The sequence below is a fragment of the Micropterus salmoides genome, unplaced genomic scaffold, assembly GCF_014851395.1.
Source record: "Micropterus salmoides isolate LMB-PRFRI ecotype aquatic unplaced genomic scaffold, ASM1485139v1 Ms_hic_scaffold_7, whole genome shotgun sequence".
In the NCBI taxonomy this organism is placed as follows: domain Eukaryota; kingdom Metazoa; phylum Chordata; class Actinopteri; order Centrarchiformes; family Centrarchidae; genus Micropterus; species Micropterus salmoides.
Genome location: NW_024044459.1, coordinates 24,269,797 through 24,293,634, shown reverse-complemented (window position 1 = coordinate 24,293,634; position 23,838 = coordinate 24,269,797). Strand labels below are relative to the sequence as shown.

At 40.8% G+C, this 23,838-nt stretch overlaps 1 protein-coding gene across 2 annotated transcripts; it reads right to left on the bottom strand.

The window, feature by feature from the left end:
- Window positions 1-118: 118 nt before the first annotated feature.
- On the bottom strand, window positions 119-23,540 carry hip1rb (huntingtin interacting protein 1 related b). Of its 2 annotated transcripts, XM_038702978.1 has the most exons (33): window positions 23,443-23,540; window positions 21,413-23,299; window positions 13,204-13,267; window positions 12,277-12,419; window positions 11,529-11,585; window positions 11,320-11,400; window positions 11,109-11,185; window positions 10,860-10,921; window positions 9,634-9,774; window positions 9,384-9,441; window positions 8,916-8,991; window positions 8,543-8,704; window positions 8,358-8,413; window positions 8,178-8,250; window positions 7,528-7,711; window positions 7,345-7,433; window positions 7,128-7,244; window positions 6,938-7,039; window positions 6,535-6,729; window positions 5,893-6,040; window positions 5,628-5,714; window positions 5,411-5,518; window positions 5,026-5,162; window positions 3,964-4,074; window positions 3,803-3,861; window positions 3,501-3,531; window positions 3,296-3,358; window positions 3,046-3,146; window positions 2,417-2,522; window positions 1,960-2,083; window positions 1,820-1,881; window positions 1,306-1,536; window positions 119-1,201 (listed from the first exon to the last, which is right to left on the bottom strand). In XM_038702978.1, the coding sequence occupies exons 2-33, from the start codon at window positions 21,503-21,505 to the stop codon at window positions 1,193-1,195; spliced, it is 3,207 nt and encodes a 1,068-aa protein (XP_038558906.1). In that variant the 5' UTR covers window positions 21,506-23,299; window positions 23,443-23,540; the 3' UTR covers window positions 119-1,192. The 2 variants fall into 2 exon arrangements, with proteins under 2 accessions (XP_038558906.1, XP_038558907.1); XM_038702979.1 differs by lacking the exons at window positions 21,413-23,299; window positions 23,443-23,540 and adding an exon at window positions 18,059-18,199.
- Window positions 23,541-23,838: the final 298 nt, after the last annotated feature.

Genomic DNA, 23,838 nt, shown 5'->3' with positions numbered 1-23,838 from the left:
CTGTTGGGGGAAAAAACATTAAATTATTTCAATTTCTTCTTTAATGTGTCATTGTTTATAAACTATTTGAGCAAATTATACCTAAAAAAGCTTCATAACAAAAAGTAGTAACACAATGGGACATTAAATCAAACATTTATTGTTCATTTGTTTGACATTTACAATTCTTACAAGGAGAAACCACCATTATCTTTACTAAAATATATTAATAGATCTGAGTGTATAAAGACATTTCATACAGAGGAAAGAACAGAACATAAAAAGATGAATTTTAAGACCCTGTAAGCATTTGATGATCAAGGACACCTACATCCATTATTTGTGTGCAAGCCTATCTGTATTCTTTAACATAATATCTAGGTTCTCCTCAAACAAGGGACATTCATGTGTGTAGATATAAACTATACTTGATGTGATGTTGCACACTCATATACAGACTGTATGTCTTTACAGGTATTATTCAATGCATTAGTACAGTACATTTCAAGGCCTCTAAGACAATCGTGTACTGTTGAGAAAGAAATGCAGTTTTTCACATCTAAGGAACAATGTCCATCATGAAGGCAAAGCCAGAGGTATCTAAAACTTTTGCAGCAACATGTGATTCCCCACTTTCTTTTGCAGTGTGCTATTTACAACATAAATAGCATATAGTGTACATTTTAAAAAATGTGATGTGCTCTGGAATGAACGTCCAAAATATCGTGCAAAAAAGTTAACTACTGACATACAAGTTACACTGTTGATTTGTGATTATCACCAAGTTTTTATTCTAAAAGCAGCAGTAATGCTTGATCACCTACAATTTTAGTGATGCAGAAAAAAATACTTTCACACAGCCTAAAAGTATACCATTAAACTTTTTTTGTTCTTGATGCCAAATACTAAAATAAAAAGGGTTCCGTCTTGATGGCATACATATGTATCTTTAAAAAAAAAAAGAAAGGCAGTTATTAAGACAGCATATCCCTTACAGGCATCAAGGGTAAAAAAAAAAGAGAGAAAGAAACAAATCAGGCTTCTGGTCCATTTTGGCTAAAAACAAAAGAGGACAGGAAAACAGTGAGAAGCAGGACAGGGCAGGGGATTGTCAGCATGCAACTTAAAGGAACCATATGTTAACCAAAAGGCGATAATTCTCTGGTCAATCCAACCATCTATTAGTGTACCCTTTTCCTCTTCTGCTCAGGCATTACTTAAACTGCAACATACAGACAAAAAGAGACCGATAAAGAAAAGATTTACCAACAAGTCAAATCTTATTTTGTCATATTCAACATATAGCCATTTCCTCACAGCCCTTACCGTGGTTTTGGTTGGTATGTTGGGTTTCTGGGCCAAAGCAGGTTTCTTCATGAGAGCAGGCTTGGTGGGTTTTGGCGACATTATGGCAGGATGGGCGGGCGAGGAGGTCTCACCGTTCCCCTCAGAAACCTGCTCTAGAGGAACTCCGGCCAACTCGTAGTGCTTCTTCCTCAGCTCGCCCAAACGCAGACGCTCACTTTCCAAGTGACTTTCTAATTCCAGCACCTTCACCTGCGGGGCGGGAAACAAACAGTTTGTTGTCTTTGGTAGATTTGCTATATTTAGTTCAACTTAACTTCCACAATGTCAAATCAGTTGCATGTCAGGCTCATTAATGTGAAAATATGCAAAAATGCATTATTCTGATCTCATTAACAAATATATCACAGAAATGTTACATGACCCGTGTTTTCAATGTCCTTACATAGCCTTACATTTGAGGAGTGTAACATCAAAAGTATCAAAAGAAAGGTACAATCACTCAACGCCTTACGGTGCCATGACCATGACTTACCTGTGACTCCATTTCTTCTTTTCTCAACTTGATGAGGGACATCCCAGAGAAGTCCATGGTATCTGCATAGTGTTTGGATAAAACAGTTATTAGAGATCAGAGTATTCGGTGATCTAGTACGAACATCACATTGTACTCACCTTTTTCCTCCAGGTGCTCCTGGCCAGTCCTTGTTGAGGCCACCACATTAGCTGCCATTTCATTCACACGGCGAGAAGCCTGCTGAAGAACTGGCAGCTTCTTACTGTTGCGGTCTGCCTTAACCTGAGTGCAGAGGAGAGCGTGAGGAGTCCAGATGACACAGTTTTACACATCAAACCAAAAGACTCATTCACATAACCCATTACACAGTCAATGTGCTACTAAGTGTATTAAAAAAGGAGAGAGTTGCATTAGCAAAATAAATTGCTTGATAATTAAATGTGATAATAGCTAATTTGCTCTCATGTGACGACACATCAAACTCCCACCTGAGAAAAGTGGAGAATATTGTTGTGTTATTGTCACACTTCCAAAACAATGATAATAAAATGTAGTACATTTTAGTAAAGCAGTAATGGCAAAGGTTTTTGTTGTTGTATTTTTCTCGTAAATTACCTTTGAGGCAGCAACCAGCTGTGCTGTGCTAGCAGCGATCTCATGGGAGCAGACAATCAACTCTTCGTATTTGCCGGTGTGCAGCACCACCTTATCAGCAGACTCCCTGTGAGGAAGCACATAAAGTTATACCACCACTTCAATCCACCTAACTAGAAGGGGTACAGTTCACTTCGGGTCGATGATAAATCATCATTAGGTCTGTTTTGTATCATGAGTATAATTGCAGTTTGACCATCAGCATAACAGCATCCTCTCCTAGTATATAAACATCTTTTCCAGTCAGAATTAACTCATAATATGCAACATTTCTGGGTCCCCTGAATTATTTCCCCAAATGATTTAAGGGGCCCAGAAACAAGCCATTGATATTTATTGTGCTTCAGCTGTTAAGTTATTGTCAGGCAAAACAACATTTCTAGCAAAGTCCCTAGTTCTAGCAGCTGGAATAGTTTTACAATCTGAACTCATGTCACAAGTATTGACTCTTGTTTTTGATATTCGTTGAGAAGCCACATCCTGTATAGACCATTTTTGTCTCACAATTTGTTTGGACAGTAGTGACTACATGAAATATATTTAATAGTATGGGAATATAAGCAGAATAATTCTGGTCCTGTCTAACTTACACCATCTCTGTGGCTCCCCATCCCACAGCCTTGGCAGCAGAGATGAGTCCCTCGGTCCAGCGAGAGTTTCTGGCGTAGAACTCCTTAATGGTGGCTGCGCCCTTAACAAGTAAAAACATAAGTCCTGTTAGTTGTTTTTCCTGAATGGAACAGAGCATCTCCCAGTTTGTTCTCAGAAACAAAAGCTGTTCAACTCAAACTAAACAGAGCTGCCAGTTTTGAGATTCAAAATTAGAACAGTGTGACTCACCCTCCCACCCTCGACAATCTCCTTTTGCAAGTCTGTGGATGCTATGATCAACATGCGGATGGCCTGCAGCAGAGTGGATGATAACCGAAGAGAGCCAAGAAATGTGTAATAAAAATGTTCATTAGGACATTCATTAAAAATAGAATATATGTAGGTAGACTATGGCAAAACACTACATTAGTGGAAACCTGTCAAACAACAGTACCTTCATCAGGTCTGTGCAGCTGAAGAGGATTCTGTAAAAGAGTGAAATAGAGAGTTAAAACAGAATTTACAGGTTGTGGCCTTTCAACATTTACTGAACAACGACAGGAAAGAAAAAGGTAACAGAAAGCATGAAGACGCATTTCAAGAATTTGAATTATTGGTCGAGGGATTTCAAAATCTGAAAGACTGTGACTGTACCATCACCAGTCAGATTTGAATTCAACCTAAACAAATGATGCATCTTGTTACAAGTTGGTGTTTAAATAGTTTATATAGGTAAAGTCCCAAAAATGAACAAACCTTTCATTGACCTCCAGTTTAACTCCTGAAGTGTCCTTTCGTGCCTGATTCATCATTTCCTAAAAAGCAGAATCACACATGACATTTCTCAGTCCAGTATTACAGGTACATTTATTATGGATAATATTAATCCACCGTAAATTAATATTTACACTACTTACATCAATCCTGCGGACTGCCTCCTCAATAGCCGCTGATGTTGAAGCCATTTCCTTTTCAACCAGATCTCCTAGCTCATCCTGACGAACGTCCATGCTTTTTGGCCGCAGCTCCTGCATATAACAAGAGGAAAAATGATTAGTCACGACAAAGACACAAGTTTACAAGATTGGAAAGGACTTAAAACATCCAGAGTGAAAACGGAATGTTAACGTTAACAACTCTAGATGAAGAAACAACATTTGATATCCAAACAAAATCATACAATATAAATATAATTACAGATATTTTATTGCCAAATCGAAACACTGCATAAGAACACTGCTTGCATTTAAACCCTTCATAATTCAGAAGGTGGCTGGATGTGCTTCCTATGGATTTCTTCTTTTTGTAGAGGGAAGCTAAAGCAGTTCATGCATCAGTAATACAACACCCACTGACACAGAGTCAAACTATATTTGAAATGATATTTCAGCAATTTATTTTTGGCTTCCTTAGAAGGTGGTTCAATTGAGAGTTCATCTCCGCTTTAAATTAATGTGAGACCAACTTGTCACCTGTGGGTGTTGGATTACTGATGGATGTTTCTCTGACTGTCCCAGAAACAAGTAGTAAACCTACATAAGGTGTCTGCACACTGTACAGACTCTGTGGTGATGCTCAATAAAAGAGGAAGAGCTCTGCATATCTGGTAGAGATATTTATCACAGCTGGTTAGTAGAGTAGGGTGACAGATGTTGCCCACAGTAGAGTAGATGAAGATTATTATTCACAATCATATTTTTGTTTCATATTAATTGTCTGCAGTAGCAGTGTCTGCAAGTGGACTGTCCAAAAACTGTATTCATTTAGAATAGATTAGATTCAACTTTATTGAATTACTTGAATAACTCATTGCTAGTATGGGTACAGAGCTAATGAAATGCAGTCTAATGTACAAACTAACTGTTTTTCATCTCTCATATTACGAACAGGGGGCTCCTTATCTTAGCATAAGTTGAGTCCCTGGTTTCAGAGTCCATTTTATGAAAAACAAACAGACATTTTCTTTTAGTGTTTCTCACCTGACCCAAGTGTAGGATCTTTTGAATGACTATGCGAATGTGGGCTGGGTCTGCCCTCTGTAGGGTGGTCTTGGACTTCAGGTCCTTGAAGAACTGCAGACTCTGAGTGGCACAGCCTCTGCAGTTCTCCGTCAGTCCTGCGGGGTTTAAAAGGGCAGTGATCAACTATCAGCCAGAATGCTGCATTCTTTTTACAGTGACATTTAAAACCGACTTTTCAAATATTGCTTGAAGCATTTGAAGTTTGAAATCAAAACTGAAAACATCAATTTATATCACTGAGATGTGGCTTTACATGTGAATGTATGGCCTGGATAACACATGCTAAAATAACTACAAGTATAACTGGTGTAATGCCAAGGAAGTAATCTGAGATATTCCTTACGATCTGCATGGTCAGTGGGTGCCATGTGTGCTGTGGCGCTGCCGTTGATGATTGTATCAGCAGCCAAGTGGGAGAACTGGGTCACAGCCCTCAGCAGCCCTCCAGCATCTGGTTACAAGAGCATACAGTAAGTATGCCACATTAACAAACATAAAACAGCCACAAACTGTCATGAGGTCAGCAGGATCGTGTTAAATCAGAAGTAGAGCAAACTTACCCCCCATGTTACTCAGATAATCTGTATGGCCCTTTTTCACTTTGTCCAAGGAGCCCAGTGTGGCCTCCGCCCTACTTATGAGGTAATCTGTGTTTGGAGGACAAACAAAGGAATGAAAAAAAAAGCAGAGGTTTTTTTAGAATAGACAATATATAGTATATAGTCTTTGTAACACTCCAATTAGCTTTTTTACATATTTCATTCTCACACATACTGTTAATCTGTTTAATTTATGTCTGTCGTACAATAACAGTAGGTTTCTGACCTGGAGAGCTGGTGCAGCGTACGTGGAGGGGATCATCTAGCTTAGCAACAGCATCTTGGATGATGTTCTCAGCTTCTGTGACGGTACCCAGCAGCAGAGCAAACTGCTCCTCCAGAAGCTTCTGCTTCAGCTGCTCCTCCAGACTTGTCTACGTGCACGCACGCACACAAATACACATTTAAAAGAACATGCATACGTGTCTGGTTTAAGACTTGTTGATGGCAAGGCAATTATACAGACATACATAAAGTAGATTGTTGATTTTTGTATTATCTCATGCGACCTATCCAAGCCTTTTCCCTTTCTTCTAATCATTATAGTAGAAGCAGATGGTAGCATGTATCATCAGTAAGGTCGGACTCCATTATTTGTCACTAAAATATCTTAAAAACTGTATTGTTAGAGTAACTATTAGAATATTGCTATTCATTTAAACATAGCAATTGTACATAGTCTTGGGATATGCCCAGTAAAAGTAAAAAGTATTTTGCAGATTTGTGCATTATTGTAATGTCATAACTTTAATCATGAGCCTACATTTTTTCCTCAAGGAGACAGACTTCAAATACAGCTCAGCACAACCAAATGTATTGAGTTGCGACTGTTCACACTGCTGAGCTCGGCTAGACTGTCCTGACTGACCTTCTCCTGCAGTTTGCCCTGCAGCTCTCCCAGCTCCCTGCTGTTCCTCTCTCGCTCCTGCTGAAGTGAGGACTGCTGCAGCTGCGCAGTCTGCCGCAGAGATGACAGCTCCGCCTCCTTCTCGCTCACAGATCGCATCAGACGCTCCTTCTCTGCCTGCAGAGCTGTCATTGAGCTGTTCACTTGTGCTGACGTCTGGCAAAGAGAGAGAGAGAGCGATGAACAAAGCCAGAAGACGCAGATGGCTGTGAGAGTCGGAAGGAAAGTCCATCCGGAAATGTGTGAAATGCCTCTAGCCTCCAAACGCAGAACTGATGACAACTCTGGTGATGTACTGAATAATGAATGATGGTGAATTAGCTAAAACATCATCAAGGTCATAACATTACAGGTGCACACTCACCTTCTCGCTGCTCTGCAGAGTCGCCTTGATGCGCATCACTTCTGCCATCTTCTCCTCCAGCTCTCTCTTCAGCTTCTCCATTTCAAACTTCTGCTCTTCCAGCTACAGTGACAACAAAACAGCATTTTAAACATACACCTACACCGCACTGTTACTCCTCCATGTTCTATTCAAAGGAAAATACCACGACCTTCATGTCAGCGTCCTGTTTTATTCGATCAACTTCAAACGACAGCTGCTGTTTGGTCCTCTCCACCTCTTCCTGGGTCTGCTGTGTTGCAGACAGCATCTTCACAGTGTCTGCACTCTGTCAGCACGTTAACGCATTTAGTGTTACCATACACAGCCAGTTGCTGACATCTACTTTAAAACAAACATCTCTGGGTTGATCTGCAGTCTGTTTGTACCTTCCGAAGTAGTTCAGCATGGCTGGCCACCAGCTCTGTGTGCTTCTCTTTCAGCTTATTGTACCGCTGCTCAGTGGCCTGCGCTCTTTCTGCACAGCGGAGAGAGAGAAGACCGCGTTATCATAGGCACTTGACCACATTTTGTCCATATAAGTGAGAGTGTGTGTTCACTGCATGTCTTACTATCTGCTTCGATGAAGGTGGTCTGTAAGCTCTCATGTTCTGCATTTCGCCGACGTGTAGCCTCCAGCTCCATGCGCAGTTGTTCATTTTCTACAAGAGCATGTTGCTTCTGTGCACGCTGTTCTTCTAGTTCTGCCTCCAAACTGTTGATTTGGGACTTCAGCTGTGTGATGTAGCGTTGAGCCTTCAGGACAGGAAAAGACAGATCTGCATTTCAGAAATAATCTACTAGCGTCAGAGCAAAGTTTGTTAAATTTTCAACATAACAATCTTGAAATTCTCACTTCACAAGATTTATTTATTTTTTCAAACCCCACCCAACCCTGGCCAAATGTTATCTCCCAATCTTTTTGCTTTATATCCGTTTTTGTAACAACAGAAAAACACAACAAACATAGCAGAGAGAAGGGAAGACATGCAAAAAAGGTTGCAAGACAGAATTGTTCCCGTAACGTAAAAATCTCAACTGGACACCCTTGTCTCCGTCAGAGGCTACTTGCCACATTCCACATGTCAGCATAATTTGCATCCACCCAACACATGACCCAGATTCCTTTGCACATAGATAATGACGACCTCACACCTCTATGTACTCACGAACTTCAGACAAAAAAGCCTGAAACCTAACCAGCAGATGATTCAGTCCTTACTTCTGCTTTGACTCTCTCCAGCTCTGCTCTCAACAACTCCAGGTCCCGCTTCAGGCTCTCAATCTGAAGATCCCTGTCAGACAGAAAACACACAGTCATAGTGTGCTGGCACAGACGGCAAGCTGAAACCAGATAGTCTTATTGATAATCACAGGTTACTGTGAAAACACCATGGCTCACCTGTCATCGAAGCCTCCATTCGGAGGTCCAAAAGTCTGATCAAAAATGTCTGGTTGCTGAGAAAGTGTAAAATAATACATTTTGAAAAGCTTACACAACATCATGGTACTAATGTATGAGTACTTATGAGCGAGTGTACCCAGTCTACTGCATACACGCATGCATCTGTGACTTATGTGCCGTACCTGTGCCTGTACGCTGGATGTTGACATGTCGCTGACCTCAATGAGGGGCTCAGGGTCGTCGTCATCGTCGTCTTGTTGCTCCGGTTCTTCCTCATCGGGTATTACCACCACTGGCTTCACGTGCTTGGCCAGTGAGGCTGCATGCAGAAAGTTAGGAGGGGACTGACAAGGAGACAGGCAAAAGGCATGTATTTGGTTAAACCTAAAACAGTATGGCATCATGTTCAGGTGAAATAGATACAAATAAAAAAAAAGATTATTTTTGGTCTTCATTTCATTAGCTGTCTATGTACGTAGCTAACAGTAGCAGAATTTAGTTTATGGTGAAGTCTTTGACATGCAAGATGAAGGCTGTGACCCTCTGCGCTCTTACATCGGGCAGTTTGGGGATCTGGATCAGTCTCTTGAAGTACATCATGTCTCTTGCTTTATTGAAGAAGGTCTTTAGGCTGTGGGAAAAAAAAACTTATAGTTCATATATTTAATCACCATTGGCAGGTATGGCAAACTGTAATTGCACTAAAAAGATACATGAAGGATTAGGTAACATAGCTACTACATAACCTGTGATACATTTTAGAAGAGTGAATCTAATGACACCATCTCTCCCAACCCTGTACACTCATCTCTGAACTCAGAATTAAAGATATAAATATGTCTGTGAACATGACTGACTCGCCACAAAGGGTGGGGCATGGGATGCAGTGATTTGCATTGGTTCAAAGTGCTGTGGTGAACAATGAGTGAGACAGGATTATGTTGTACACTTCATTCGTAAAAACAAAACTGTTCTTTCCTTTTTGATGCAGTCACTCATAGCCTATGGCTGTGGACGACCTACCTGTGGAACTGGTCATGGAAACGTTCACGATGTCCTTGTAAGGTGTCAGCAGGGAGACCTGAAATCCACATGGGACAAAGTTTTTATTATTAGGCAATGCTTTGAGACACAAATAACCTCAAAGCCATAGCTTGAATAAAATAAAGATAGTAAATGGTGATAATTCATGTCGAACATTTAACAAATGTATCCCAGAATTTATAGGCTAAGAGGGTATGCTAAATGGCATTTTCTGGATAACTGTTCTTACAGGCATGCAGCTTGAATAGCAGCTTGACGGTAAAGTGGTACAGGTGACTACAGTCCTGGATAACTTGGATGAGCGGAGACAGCCGACACTGGCCTGACGTGAGAGTGGAGATGGCGATGGATGTGTTGAGCTGTCGGAGCACTGCGAGAGAAATCAGAGACATGAACATAAAGTATCCCTGAGGGTAAATTTGCCTTGCCTATGTCTAGTCCTCATCGAATAATTGATTAATGCCTATTGTGGTGCAAACATGGGCTGTATTTTTCCCCATTATGTAAATCATCCTGATGAAGGCTTGGGGCCAATAGTGTTGGCTGAATAAAGTGCTTCCAATGTCTTCCAGTGAGTTAGTTAGTGTTGCAGAGTTGGTTTTCACATTTGCTTCTCTTGTTACTTGAGCACCTCATCAAAGTGGGCCTTGGGGGAGTTCCACGGGGTCACCAGCAAAAAGGGGAAGAGATCATTTTCATTATTATTCCCTCCATAAATAACACAATGACAGTGACTACTTTCTGTAGTAAAACATCTAAAAAGCACAAATGCAATCAGATGGGGGACCCTGGGACAAAGTCGTATCAAATAGGAGTCTGTGGTCTACTTTGTGTCAGTTCAGGGGTCATTGATGTGAAAAAGTTTGAACCACTGACCTAGCTGCCCGGTGAGGTAGCAACAGTGCATACTTTTTGCAACATGCAAAAATCGTAATGAGATTTTGTGCCAATGACTCCAAAACAAAGTGGTCAGACTGAGAACGCATGCAAGTATATTTACAGAGTTCAAGTACACTTGTTTCACAGTACAGCTGCAATATTTGTTTATGGTGGTGAGACCTGATCCTGGGTGGAGGCCCAGGAGGATGCAGAGTGCAGGCCTGGGGGGAGCATACCAGTTAAACTGGAGTAAATCAACTTAATGTCCCCTAATTACAGGAATTTCCTCATCAAACAAATCTACGCAAATCAGGAGAACATGACTTCATACTAGAGATTGAAATCACTTTCTTTTTTTTTTTTTTTTTTTAAACAGATTAGAGTCTATGTGAAAACAGGTAGGACAAGAGTTGCTCACAATAACCCTTCCTTTAAATGGTTCTCGGCTTTTGTACGTAAATAGATAATGTCAGCAGGCGATAGGCCTCTACCGTAGCTCAAATTTCTCTTCCTTAGACGAGCAGGATGGGGGGGAAGGTGGGAGGAGTTTTTTTTTTTTTTTTTTTTTTTTTTCACCTGTCTCGGCCAGCCTCAGCTCTGTATCCAAGTAATCAAACACCTCCACTGTGAGCTGGAACCTGCAGGAGAGAATGTGATACCTTTATCAGACAGAAAAGAGCCCACACTCAGAAACAATGATAATCCTGTGAAATCAAACAAGCATAAGGACTAGTCTGTTTTTTTTAACTTGTTTCAGTGGCAAACGATTGGGAAAGCTGAAAAGATACATACAAAATTGACTTTCCACAATATTTGGAAACTCACACATTATTAACGTCGGTTCCTGCAGTGCGCTCCAGGACTTCATCTGTGACCTCCAGGTTCGGTGGGATATCTGAATGCTGCAGAGGAACATTTTTGGAGGTTCAGTGACTATTCCCATTCACAGAATGTACTCCTAACATTTTTCTGTATCACCCATGATAGACATCTTGGTAACATACATGGTGTGACATATGACAGCGGATGCTCTTACCTTTACATGAAACTCCATTTTTGTGCATAGCAGCTTGGAATATAGACCCACCAGCTGTCCGTATCTGTCATGGAGGTTGGCCTGGAAATCGCAGTAGCAGACAGGCACGAATTAGGCACAAATAAACAGAATAAGAATAGTTGTTGCTTACTGGAAAGATATTTTTACAGTCTTCACAGACATAATAAAAAAAAGATGCAAAGACTCACCCATAGATGCCCGATTTCAACTAGAGAACTGTGATGTCTCATGCAATCTTGTAGAACCTGTGAAGGGGACAGCTTGAAATACAACTCTAGTAACACTCAGTCACACACAGTCAACTCCTATTAAATGCACATTCACTTGTATGTTACAAACATTATAGTCTATTTCTGAGAAAGAGGTCTGATTTTATTTTCCCACAGCATTTAAAAAAAAGAAAAAAAAGCAGCTTTGGTGTGTCTTAAAATCAGTGTCAATCACTATTAAATTTAAATAAATGAGGTGTTTGTCATTAGGACAAATCCTGAATATTAATTTTAAAAGTTAAATGATTATTGATAGATTGTATTACCAGACAGAATAGAACAAAGAAGAAAGACAATATTCCAATAAATATACAAGTGAAAGCCAATTTTAAGTCTTAAGGGGGTGGCAGTGGGCAGTGGATAAGACACATGCCTTTGGTGTGAAAGACCTGGGTTCAATTCCTACTGTGACACATCCCCCAATGTGTCTCTGAGCAAGACACTTAACCCCTAGTTGCTCCAGAGGCGTGCAACCTCTGACATGTATAGCAACTGTAAATCGCTTTGGATAAAAGCGTTTATGCCTTAATAATTTCTCCCCAGCGTCATGTTGAACTTGTGATGCTGTAACCACCTGGTCTTTTATCACTCAAAAACTCCACTCTTAACTTCTCCCTCGTGTCTTAGATAATAATAGTCGTTAAGAGAAGGGTACTTGGTTTCTTACATTGCGGTGTCCGTCCCGCAGGACTTTGTGCAGTACGTGGCAGAACTTCCAGCTCAGGATGGAGCTGCTGGCCAAAGGGAAGCCCAGAGCGTAGGACCAGAAGGTGAAGGCTCCCTTCTCCCTGTGAGTCCCCAGGATGATCCCTGTTATAGGGTTGTTAAGGAAGCACACGCTATCTCATGACTGGCTACTCCACGTACAACATTTCCTACACAATGTCACAATGAAATGATAACTAGGTTTCCACGTAATTATGTATGCCCATTTAAGAACATTCCAGCTAATGTACAAGTTTTCTTTTGCATCGCTCTATCTATATTCCATTACTTTATCCTCCTTGGAAACATAATTGTTAATGGTTACCCTTAATGTGTACTTGAACACTTAAAATAATAATAATAATATTCAAAAACAAAAACATCACAGATTTGAGCATTTCCGTGCCTTTGTCCTACACATCCAATAAAACTGTTGTTTTCTTTCAGTAGTATCCCATTGTTTTACACTCCTGAATTATGACTGCTGTACGATCCCAACTCAATATTCTGGTTAAACAGGAAACACACCAAATTGCAACATAATTCATGCCAATTCCTTCGTGTTTTATAATTAATTAAATCAAATATTTATAGACAATATATTGAACGTTCGTTATATTGTTATTGAGGAGAATTACATTGCGATAATTATCATTATGGTTTTATTACCCAGCCCTAATGTCAACTGTGCTGAAATCTTTCTATGAAGTTAAACAATGGCTAAAATATCAATTTATTCTATATGAAAAGAGATGCACTAATAGTTTATTAATGCCTTACATATATACCCCCTTACAAGTTGCGAAGTAAAGGCAGTCCCAGTACGTATCTAAACAGAACCATTCTACCGATTTTAGTTTGGAAACTGGATTGTTTTTAAAAAGGATACGTCGTACATGTTTCTCCTTCACAGGCGTCTCAGCAGATGTGATGGCTTTGCTGATGCTGTTAAGCTGGGAGGAGAGAATTAATCATAGATATTGTACAGCTTGCTTTTCCACACACACAACCATCAGTTACAATAGACTTGCCCACAAATACATAAGTCACGAGAAGTTAAATAAAGACCAGGAGTCAAATAAATGATAACAGGCTGCACTGCAATAGCCTGAATGAATCAGAGAAACAATGACTCTGCACTATGTACACACAGCGTTGTACAGAAGGACTTTCAGCTCTCACCTTATGGTTAGCCTGATTTTAACTCACCAAAAACAGTCAGTGATTCAGGATGAACTAGCAGCTACAATTCTTGCCAATTTTAATGGTTTGATCCTAAGCTTGATCAGACTACAGTAAAAGAAGACCACAGGGGGGAAAACAAAGAAAAAAAAAATTAAATAAAGGTGTGAGCACCTAGCTCAGTTCTCAGTGTTTTTTTTGTGATATTGATTACACAATACCTCACATGCATTCCCTCTGTTTCTTTGCTGGTGCTATTACACTAACATCTTGATCAAGATATGTATTAAACCTTGTTTGTTTATCTAGGTTGCTGCAAAACTATCTTTGTGTCATCTGTATGAAACAGCTTGATAATACTGTGTGGTATTTAGCTTTGTGTCTCATCATCTATGGGAGCTCAGGGCAAAGAAGGGCAAACCCTGCATGTAAAGATAACATCTTCCAGTCACCAGAACCACAGAAGTCGCTCTGCAGCCTGTCGAGCGGGTAAAACAGGTGTTGCAGGAAGGGAGACAAAGAAATACACAGTCTGGATTTCCACACTGTTGGATGTGTGTCCCCATGGACATTCACTAATTTCAATCAACCTCAGCTACAGTACACCACATGATAACTGCCTGGAGTGGTCATGTTACTTTATACACTATTCAGACTCACTTTTATATTTTACTGTCCAGCCAGTTTCATGGCACATCTTTACTCACAAGAATGTATTTTCACAGTATCTTGATACTGAAAAAAACATGGAATCAATGGGGGCTTACAGCAGCAAAAGAGATTTGCAAAGAGAAAACATTAACAAGATGTAGACAAAATTTTATGCAAGCCAAAAATGGAAAACGTTCTGCACAGTGGGCTGTATGATGTGGAGGGAGTTCCATTTGAACTGCGTTTCCATAATTACCTTTGAAAATAGTAAGTTGTTTAAATATACATGAAAACAATCTATCCTCCTTCCGGACTTTTAAATAAAATGTTAATTATCTACTAAAATTCACGTTGCTATTTGAGCCTGATTGCACGGCAGGGGAATGTAGAACTATCCCTGATACAATGAAACATGCCATCCCTTTTGGGATCCTAAAAGAGAGATTTGAATCACTGACCAACACATAACAATTACATAATGATCAAAGACATCTAGACTGAAGAAAACAAACATGGCTAGACTGGCACAATTATGCTGAACTACCGTGACACCACCCACAGCTAAATCGGGCTTCAAAACTGTGTGATGTGCCCCGCCTTAAAGGTGGGGTAAGCGATTCTGGAGAAATCCAACACCAGAGCGAACAATGACACAGCAACTAACAAAACTAATGTTAGCACAACTCTCCAGCTACCATAGCTAACAGCACAACAGCAGCATGTCTTGGCAATCTAGAAAGTTAGCTGAATTTAATTAATCAATAGTCAAATTTAGAATAAACCCCTTGAGATCTCGTTTTGTGGTGAATGTCCATGGACAAGTAATTTAATGTTACATAACACACAAATCACACCTGGAATAGTGTTGAATTGTGTTGTGGGGCTCGGTTCACTTGTTTCTCATTATTGTAAATGGTATGTGTTTGTATAGCGTATTTCTAGTCACCAGAGAAGCTCCATGACCTGGCTGGTTTCGTCTTTCTAGTCACTAGCACTCAAATCGCATTACACATTCACCCCATTCACACACATTCATACACAGATGAGCAGAGAGGCTAAGGTGCCAACTAACTGCCCCAGAAATGGAAATTAACTAATTTATAGACATTCACACACACACCGATGGAACAGCCGTCAGGAGCAATTTGGTTCAGTGTATTGCCTAAGGACACTTCGACATGCAGATTTGGGGATAGAACCACGACCTTCTGATTAGTGGACAACTGCTAGGAGCTCCACGGAGAGCTCAGATCCAGGGCTGTGTAAAAACACCGGATTTTTTTTTCAGTGCATACAAGCTGAACGGACAGCCAGCGTACCATCAGTAGATATTTGCTAAATTTGACGAAAAGTCAATTATATAATATTGGATTATAATCGCACTGCCAACCTTTAAGTCTTGACACTTGGCTCACTCTACAATCTTGCGTTGTCTTGCAAACAACCAGATGTTAGTCTTTGTTAAAACCTGCAGAAAAAAAACACCTAGGTGCACAGTATACACATTATTTTATAAAGATGTCTGAAGATTCTCAGTCATCCAGGTCATAGTTATCCAACGAAGGCCAAAGTCGAGGGCAACTGGACTTGGTTGAAGATACTGGAAGACGTTTCGTCCCTCATCCAAGGGACTTCGTCAGTTCAGACTGACTGGTAGGGAAACTCAGCTATTAGCAACGACCCCACTGAGGTTAAATAGCTGAGTTTCCCTACCAGTCAGTCTGAACTGACGAAGTCCCTTGGATGAGGGACGAAACGTCTTCCAGTATCTTCAACCAAGTCCAGTTGTCCTTGACTTTAACCTTGGTTGGATTATTTTATAACTATCCCAAAATGATTATCTGTGATTACTTTAATATTTAGGGACCTTTCCAAAATATTAGTATGAAATATTAATGAAAATGAAATAATTCCAAAAGAGTGCAAACTAAGACAGTAATGTAATACGAAAGCATATCTACTCGGGGTGTCATGAGTCTTTAAATCCACAATTCGATTTGACTTTTGAATTTAAGGTCACAATTTGAGTCAAACATTTTTTTTTCCTGCATCTGCTAGAGTTAATAAAGCGTAAACTCTCCAGAATCAAAATTGTGACACCCCTAATATGTACTTGTTTGTTTTGTTCCCTGGGTCCATTTAACACCTCTGCTGGAGCCCAGACTATCTGTATTATGCTTGCAAGCCAGCTACACCATCACAGCATTACATAAGAGACTAATCCAACAATTTCAGCCCCTCTTTCATAACAGCCTTTCCCAAAGTATCTTTCTGTACAAAAAGGCTCCTTAAACTTGAATGTGTAACCATAATGTACAGAAGTTGCACATACTCGTAAATGACAGCAAAAGACGATTTTGTGTTTTACTTATGGGTTTTAACAAAGGATTATTTTCAATGACACTTAGTTGATAATTTTCTAAATTAATCAATTAGTTGTTTGGTCTATAAAATGTCAAAATGGTGATGGATGTTGATTAGTGTTTCCCAAAGATATTCAGTTCATTGATAAAGAAACGAGAACATTTTAGAAGCTGGAAACAGAGAATTTTGACTTTTTCCTTGTTAAAAAATTACTCAAACTGATTAATCTGCAATTTAATAGTTAATTTAATAGTTGACAACTGCTCGATTAATCGTTGCATCTCTAATCTTACCCTCAAGCACAGACTTAGAGATCCATGTCACATCTTTGTTTGAAACATCACATATCAGTGGCAGAGGCCCTATAAAAGCCTCTTTAATACATTACAAAACCTGGCAGTCGCCACCCCACACATACAACCACCAAAACATACATGGCCACGCAACAAAGCACAGAGGGGTCACTGTGGCGTTCAGAGTGAGAGAGGGGTGTGCTAGTTAATAGGAGACCCCCGCCTGCTTCTGACGCAAATGAACTGCCAGTCCCTCGTTTACACAGGGCAAGTGCAGTGGGCTAGCACGGAGGCCCACCTGACAATGAGGGGTTTGTTTGGGGAGGAAGGCCGACAGCTGGGGTAGAAGATTGGCTTGGATGGGGGCCGCGCTCTGGCACACAGAGCCTGGCAGTGAGGCCTCAACAGATGGCCACTGAGCAGCGAGGCTGCAGGGAGACTCTCGTAGCACATTCAGAATGGCTGTCAGTCAGAGAGCAGCGAGAGAGCGAGGAAAGGGAAAGAAAGGAGAGCGACATCGAATGCAGGAGGTGGAGGGTGACCAAATACTACAGTTTACTGTCACAATAAGCACATGATCACCAGCTGTATTGCAGCTTTTTGGGGGGGGCAAAACAGCTGATTTCACTCATTGCAGCACTCTAGTGTACATGCCCTTGTTCCTTGTTCAAGGCTACTAGAAAAGTACTGGGCACTGCATGAGGATCAAACTACAGTAACAACCCTTTGATTACTTGAAAGGCTGCAACTAACGATCAATGTAATAATAAATTAATCAGCAAGTTATTTTCCTACTTTAACTACTATTATTTTACTGTAATTGTAGAAAAACAAACTTGAGAAAATGCCTTGCTAGTACAGCTCAGCTACGACACATGACTCAGCATCTCACTATCAAGCCTCTGCACAGGTCACACACTAACACACAGAGACACCATTTCCTTAATGCCAGGTAAGTCAGATGAAATCCAAACTTTTTACTAATAGAGCAGTTCAGTCCAAGCCCTCCAGACATTGCCAACACCATCAACTGTGCGGCCGCCTGACGAGTTAGTGCTGCATCTGGTACAAGCGTCAGTAAATCCCATGAGTGGCAGAGAGGAGAAGTGAGAGGGAGGGAAAGCCTGGACTAATCCCTGAAGTCTGCCATAAGGTCTATTGCCAGCTAGCATTACTGTAGCTATACACTTGCTACACAGACTACACCCTCCACGATGCATTCATACTTTCAGTCTTGAGGTCGTCTCTGCTTACCTTATCATCCCTGCTTTTCAGCAGCGTGTCTATGTGCTTGGACATCCTGGTGTGGCACAGTGTGTGAAATTAATGTGGTCAAGGCATCAACGCTACACCTGAGCTGCTTCTCACTGGACATAATGCACATAGGCAAGAGCACTTATCGCAGGTCCTTATCAGCTTAATTCAACAGACTGCTGCTGGGAGGATCTGGCTACCAAGGTCACACACAGAGCTGTTAGTCGAGGCTAGCTACATGCAAGAATGCCAACAATCAGGGAAAGCAGTGACAGAGTGTGTCACAGAGGCAACAAAGGAAATGCAAAGTGAAGAGTACATCCTTTACACCATTTTCAGTGAACACTTGCAGATTTATGAAAGGCTTTCCGCTCACTTTTCACAACTTTTTCCAAATGAGTATTCTTTCACAGATCAAATGGTTTTACAAGGTTATTTTGATATTTTCATTAACTTCTCATGGTGTTGCTCCGCTCCTACAGCTTCTTCGTACCTTTTCTGATTAAACCAGCACGGTCTCTCCCACATCAGCACAGGCAATAATCCTAACACACAAGCCCACACTGGACATCTGGTCTTCTCCTGCTTTTCTAACAGAAAAAGACACTGCACATGTACACTGTAAACACAACACAAAGGAAACACCTTTAAAAATATATTAAAACTGATACATTAAAATATGCTCAGAACCCGGGTGTTCATTTGTACTCTCTTAATGCTAAAAATGTGCCATGAAAGTAAGAATGTACATCATCTCTATCACCAAAGTTCATCAGATTAAAATAAGGACACAGCTGAATATTTAGTTACCATGATGACTAATTGAACCACAGTCAAATATGTCAACAGCTATAGTACAAACAGCTAGTGGACTACTGAATGCCTGCACAGATAGAGGTCATGTCTCACTTTTATGTCTAATTAAATTATTAATACTGCATCCACTAAAATATTCAACAAAAGACAAACTGTTCTTTAGCAGCCAGATTGTTCACGTTGGTCAGTAAGCTTGTGATTCACATGATGTTCATGACTGTGAGTAGCTGTTTAACACAATGTAAAAGTAAGAGCACAAAACATACGCACAATAGCATAGATACAGTGTTAACATTGTGACTTTAGGACTGAAAATACTAGTACATCTTGGGCACCATGAGTACATGTTTTGTAAATGATGCATGATTTAATGACAACCTGACCTGCAGATTACTTTGCACGGAAACACTATGATAGAAAATGGTTGAATGGTGAAGCTTGAATCCCCTTTTGTTTGTTTACAAACGCCGACATAAGACCTCACTACAAAAACAGGAACTTCAACATCAGACTGTTTTTTTTCCATGTGAAACGATCATTGCCAGAGTGCTTTTAATTCTCTCTCTACTCCCACTCAGTAGCTGTGTGTACTCCCATCCCCCTTTCCTCTCTCATGGGCGCTTGCTCAGGCAACAGGAAAGCAAACACTACACACTCGCACAAACACTCAGGACGCTGTGTGAGACATTTCACCTTGGCACTGAGGTCAACATAAAGAGGTGAGAACGCAGGAGAGAGTGGAGTGAGAGTGAAGGGCAGCAGAGGAGTTTCAGTCGGTATCCTGGATGATCAGCAATAGTGAGGAACTCCACAACAAGGGAAGCTCAATCTAATCTCTGGAATATGAACAGGTTACAATTTTTTTTTAAAAACACACACATTTAACCAATAGCTCCAAAGTTTGCCATTTTTGCTTAGTCAGCACATACTGCAATGAGCTGAGTCTCCACATCCATTCAACTACCTGTAATGAAATACCAATTAGGGAGGCAGTCAATAGCCATACAATAAAAATTTCTGCCAACATGTTTAAGTATCAGCCAATCAGGAGTCAGGATTGTTCCTCAACCTGCCCACTTGATTTGCATGTTTCCCAGTGGATCCGCCCAGCGGAGCAAATGTGACTTGCTCACCCTGGCTGCAAACTGAACCCGCCAGTCAGTCATATTAACTAGTTAATCTAACTAGTTCCACCCTGTGCTGAATATGCCGCAAGTTTTAAACAACACTTTGACTCCTGTCTTTTACACAAACAAGTTGAACATTTGTTGCACAGCATGGGACTCAATGTGCCTACTTGCTCCAATCAACAAATATGCTGCAATATTAAACAAGTTAACATGCAGCAGGAAGGGCTTTTAAAAAAAATCTTTGATCATGATTATTGTATAATTTATTTCAGCTGTGTTGGGAGGTGGACAGGGCAGGGGTTTAAACACTTCCTTTCCTTGTGCTTCGAAAGCAAATTAAACACTGACAGAGGAAAATACACCCAATGTAGGGAAAGCTCAGCCCATTTGTGATAACACAAAACTGAAAGTGCGGCAAGTCTGAACTCTCAAGCAGCTGTGTGACAGTTTGTTTAGTTACTCAACCTCGCGTGAGTCTCATGTTTCCAAGTCAGAATGGGGTGTGTGCTTCACTTGACCGTGCAGCTCCATGACCTGGCTGGTTTCGTCTTCACCAAATGTAAGCATTTATTCAACTATACTGTCTACATTAAAGTATCTCACTCGTGTATGATGAAGAGCTTGGTTTCACTTAGTTGGCCGATGACTGCAGGGGAGTTAACAGCCAGAAACCACAAAGCACCTGTTGTTGTGTGACGACTAAGACAAACCTCATTCCTTCCAGCGCACACATTCAAAACAAACTGACTCTAGTTACTCCACAAAAGTTAATCTGTCAGTTAAAGCGCTTTTCCCTGTTTCTTAAGTGTTATATCCAACGATATGGCTGCTAAAAACAGAGGAAGATATGTCTTTAAGGAATGAAAGGTGGACAAACAGGAAGGACTAGATCAGCATGACTACAATGGACAGACTTCAGAGAGGAATGAATGGTGACTGCACAGTGCACTGAATCACTTACTACATTATGCTTATAAGGTCAAATCTCTCAGAATTACCATTTTAGTTGATGGTGGTCTCTGAGAAAGCTTATGCCTTTTGTTCCAATGTGGCTCATTTTCTGCTTTAAGTTCAAATTCTTAATGTGGAAGTTCCAGATATTGAACACATTCTGGGATTGTACACTTTAAAAAAAAAAAAAAAAAAACACACAGAGGGCATGTGCAGCCTCGTGCTATAACGTTTGCGGGCTTTAATTGAAAAATACAGAGACATTTCATTCAGATGTTAAACGTTCAATTACCGAATCAATTTGGGAATGTGGCCTTTGCAGTAGGCTACACTATGACCAACACCACCACACATACATACATACATCCCTATGGTCACCCATTAAGCCACAGTAGGCCATGTTTCTCATCTCACAGTGAACATTAACCCTCTGAGTCCCACTGTATTATATCTGTACCTGCTGCTTGTCAAAATGCTCCCTCTCCGCTCCGAGGTTGGCCTCAATCCGCCTGCTTTTCACCCGTGTGGGAACCCGTTTCATGCTGTTCATCCTGTAGTTGACAGTTAGCTTAAGGTTTCAGCACGAAAACAATGAACACCTTCTCCCTTGAAAACAAATCAGTAACAATATACTAAATTTAAAAAAAAAAAACGTCCATGCGAGAGCAAATATCAGAGGTGTCTTCTTCTCTCAGGACTCCAGTCTCTCTGTGCACGAGCAAAGCACATCTCCGAGCTGTGGCTTCACTACTGGTGATGTACCGCGGCTGAAGGAGGAAGAGCAAATGCGAGCGAGAGTGTGGTTGCTTCGCATTACGTGGACAGATCCTCCCCCAAGGTGAAGGAAATCATCACCGTGTCCTCTGCTCCCGCCGACATCCTCCCACACGCATGTCAGTTTTTTCCAGCTGCACTTGTCACGGCTCAGGCACGTTAAGTGTTTTAAATAAGCCTTCGCCTCCTTTTTGTACTGTGTATTTCGTCTTTTTTTTTTTTTGGTACGCTCTCTTGTCTGTCTGGCGCAGCTTTTGTCAGTGACGTCACTCCAATGAAACTTAAACCCACTAGGATTATTTCAGATTTTTCGTTTTTCATGATTCTCTTTTAATCCAGAGATTGCACCGGTTTTTTGCAATAACAGTCAAGCAGTGATAACATAAACCATACAGGAAATGGAGGTCAGATTAAAATCACAGGATGTGCCTACATTTGGTAGACTGGTTGTGACACATGGAAACAATCAAGCATCATATTATTCAACATATCTAATGCAAACAGTGGTTTGTCATTAAAGAAACCTTGTAGCCCCAACAATGAATGCAAACAAAGCTGCTCCCTTAAATTGAAATTTACAATGTTCAAAATGCCATTATAGTCTTTAAGCATAACTCAGTGACTTTGGGTCTGACAGAAACAGGAGAAGGAAAGCTGATGAAAGGAACCCAATGTGTGAAAATGGTAAAATATCGATAAGGCTTTTACAAATCTATGTTGTTTTCTCCCCTTTAGTCACTACAAACCCCAATGTCCTACATACATGTAGGATACATGATCTTTCTCACGTTGAGTTGCAATTGCTTTATTAGTCTCAAAAAGTCAGCGATAGATCGGCCATTCTGCTTCTGTTTATTTAAATCTCCTCTGTTTGGGTTTAGTAAAGGACATCAACAAATGATATTGGATTTTCCACTAAATGCACTTTTATTGCCCCTTAAATCCTTCTTAAATGGATTATGGGTTTTTACCATGAGGCGTTATGTCTCATGCTTTGCCCAACTCTGCATGGCTGACAAACATGACCTGAGATATGTGGAATATCCTGTTTTGTTTTTCACAATCCCTGCTTCCTTCATATTTTATCATTTCACAGCTTCAGCCAAAACATTCAGGAACAATTAAAACAAGCAAGACACAAAGTTAGTCATACACCCAAAAAGTGGACAATATTGTTTGTCCACAGCAACTGTTTGACAGACTGGAATTAGAAAACTAAGACTTCAGTTGTTTCTCATGTACATTTCAGTCCTCATCAAGGTTGTAAGACTGGAACTTCATGTTCGTTGTGCCGGGTGGAGTACGGACCATGATGTTTTGTTCCTAAGTATGCAGGTGAAGGAAACTCAAGGGTGGATGGGACAACAGGAGAATAGAACAAGAGGACGTGTTTGCCAAACTGGCCTTTTCACATTTTTCTGCACTTCAAGCAGCACACAGTCTCAACCAGTCTGAACTGGAAAGGCCCAACTCACATCCATGGATAAATTACTGAATGACAGCACTGACATGTGAAAAGGTAGTGACTGTTAAGTCATGTGAGGATACCTGAGTGCACGCTTGTGTAGATCTATGGAAAAGAATCAAAAAACAGGGATTGTCAGGGTAAGTGGTGTGGTGAAGCAGGTTCGAGGACCCAAACGCAGGACACGAAGGCTAGCAGGTGCAGTTCAGTGAAGGGTTTTAATATAAACTAAAGGTGAGCACACTTACAAACTGAGTGGCTGATGACAGAGTCCAAAAACAAAGGTTGTCCAACAGAAATCCAAAATGAGCAGGGAGACACGACAAGTGAGGCTGACGACACAAGAAACACACACTGCAACTCAGGGTGACAACATACAATGATCTGACAAGACAGAAACACCAGGTGTATATATATACACACACAGGGACTAACAAGCAGGGCGGGAGCAACACAGGTGACAGACATGAGGCTAACGAGGGAGGCAGAGAGACAGCAGGAAAACAGAGAGGCAGGCAGGCAGAGACAACAGGGGGTAACAGAGAGAACACTTAGACAAGCAGACATGGGTGAATAACCAAGAATGCACAAGTACAGGCTAAACAGAACCAGTAAATGAACAAGGGAATACACAAGACAAAACC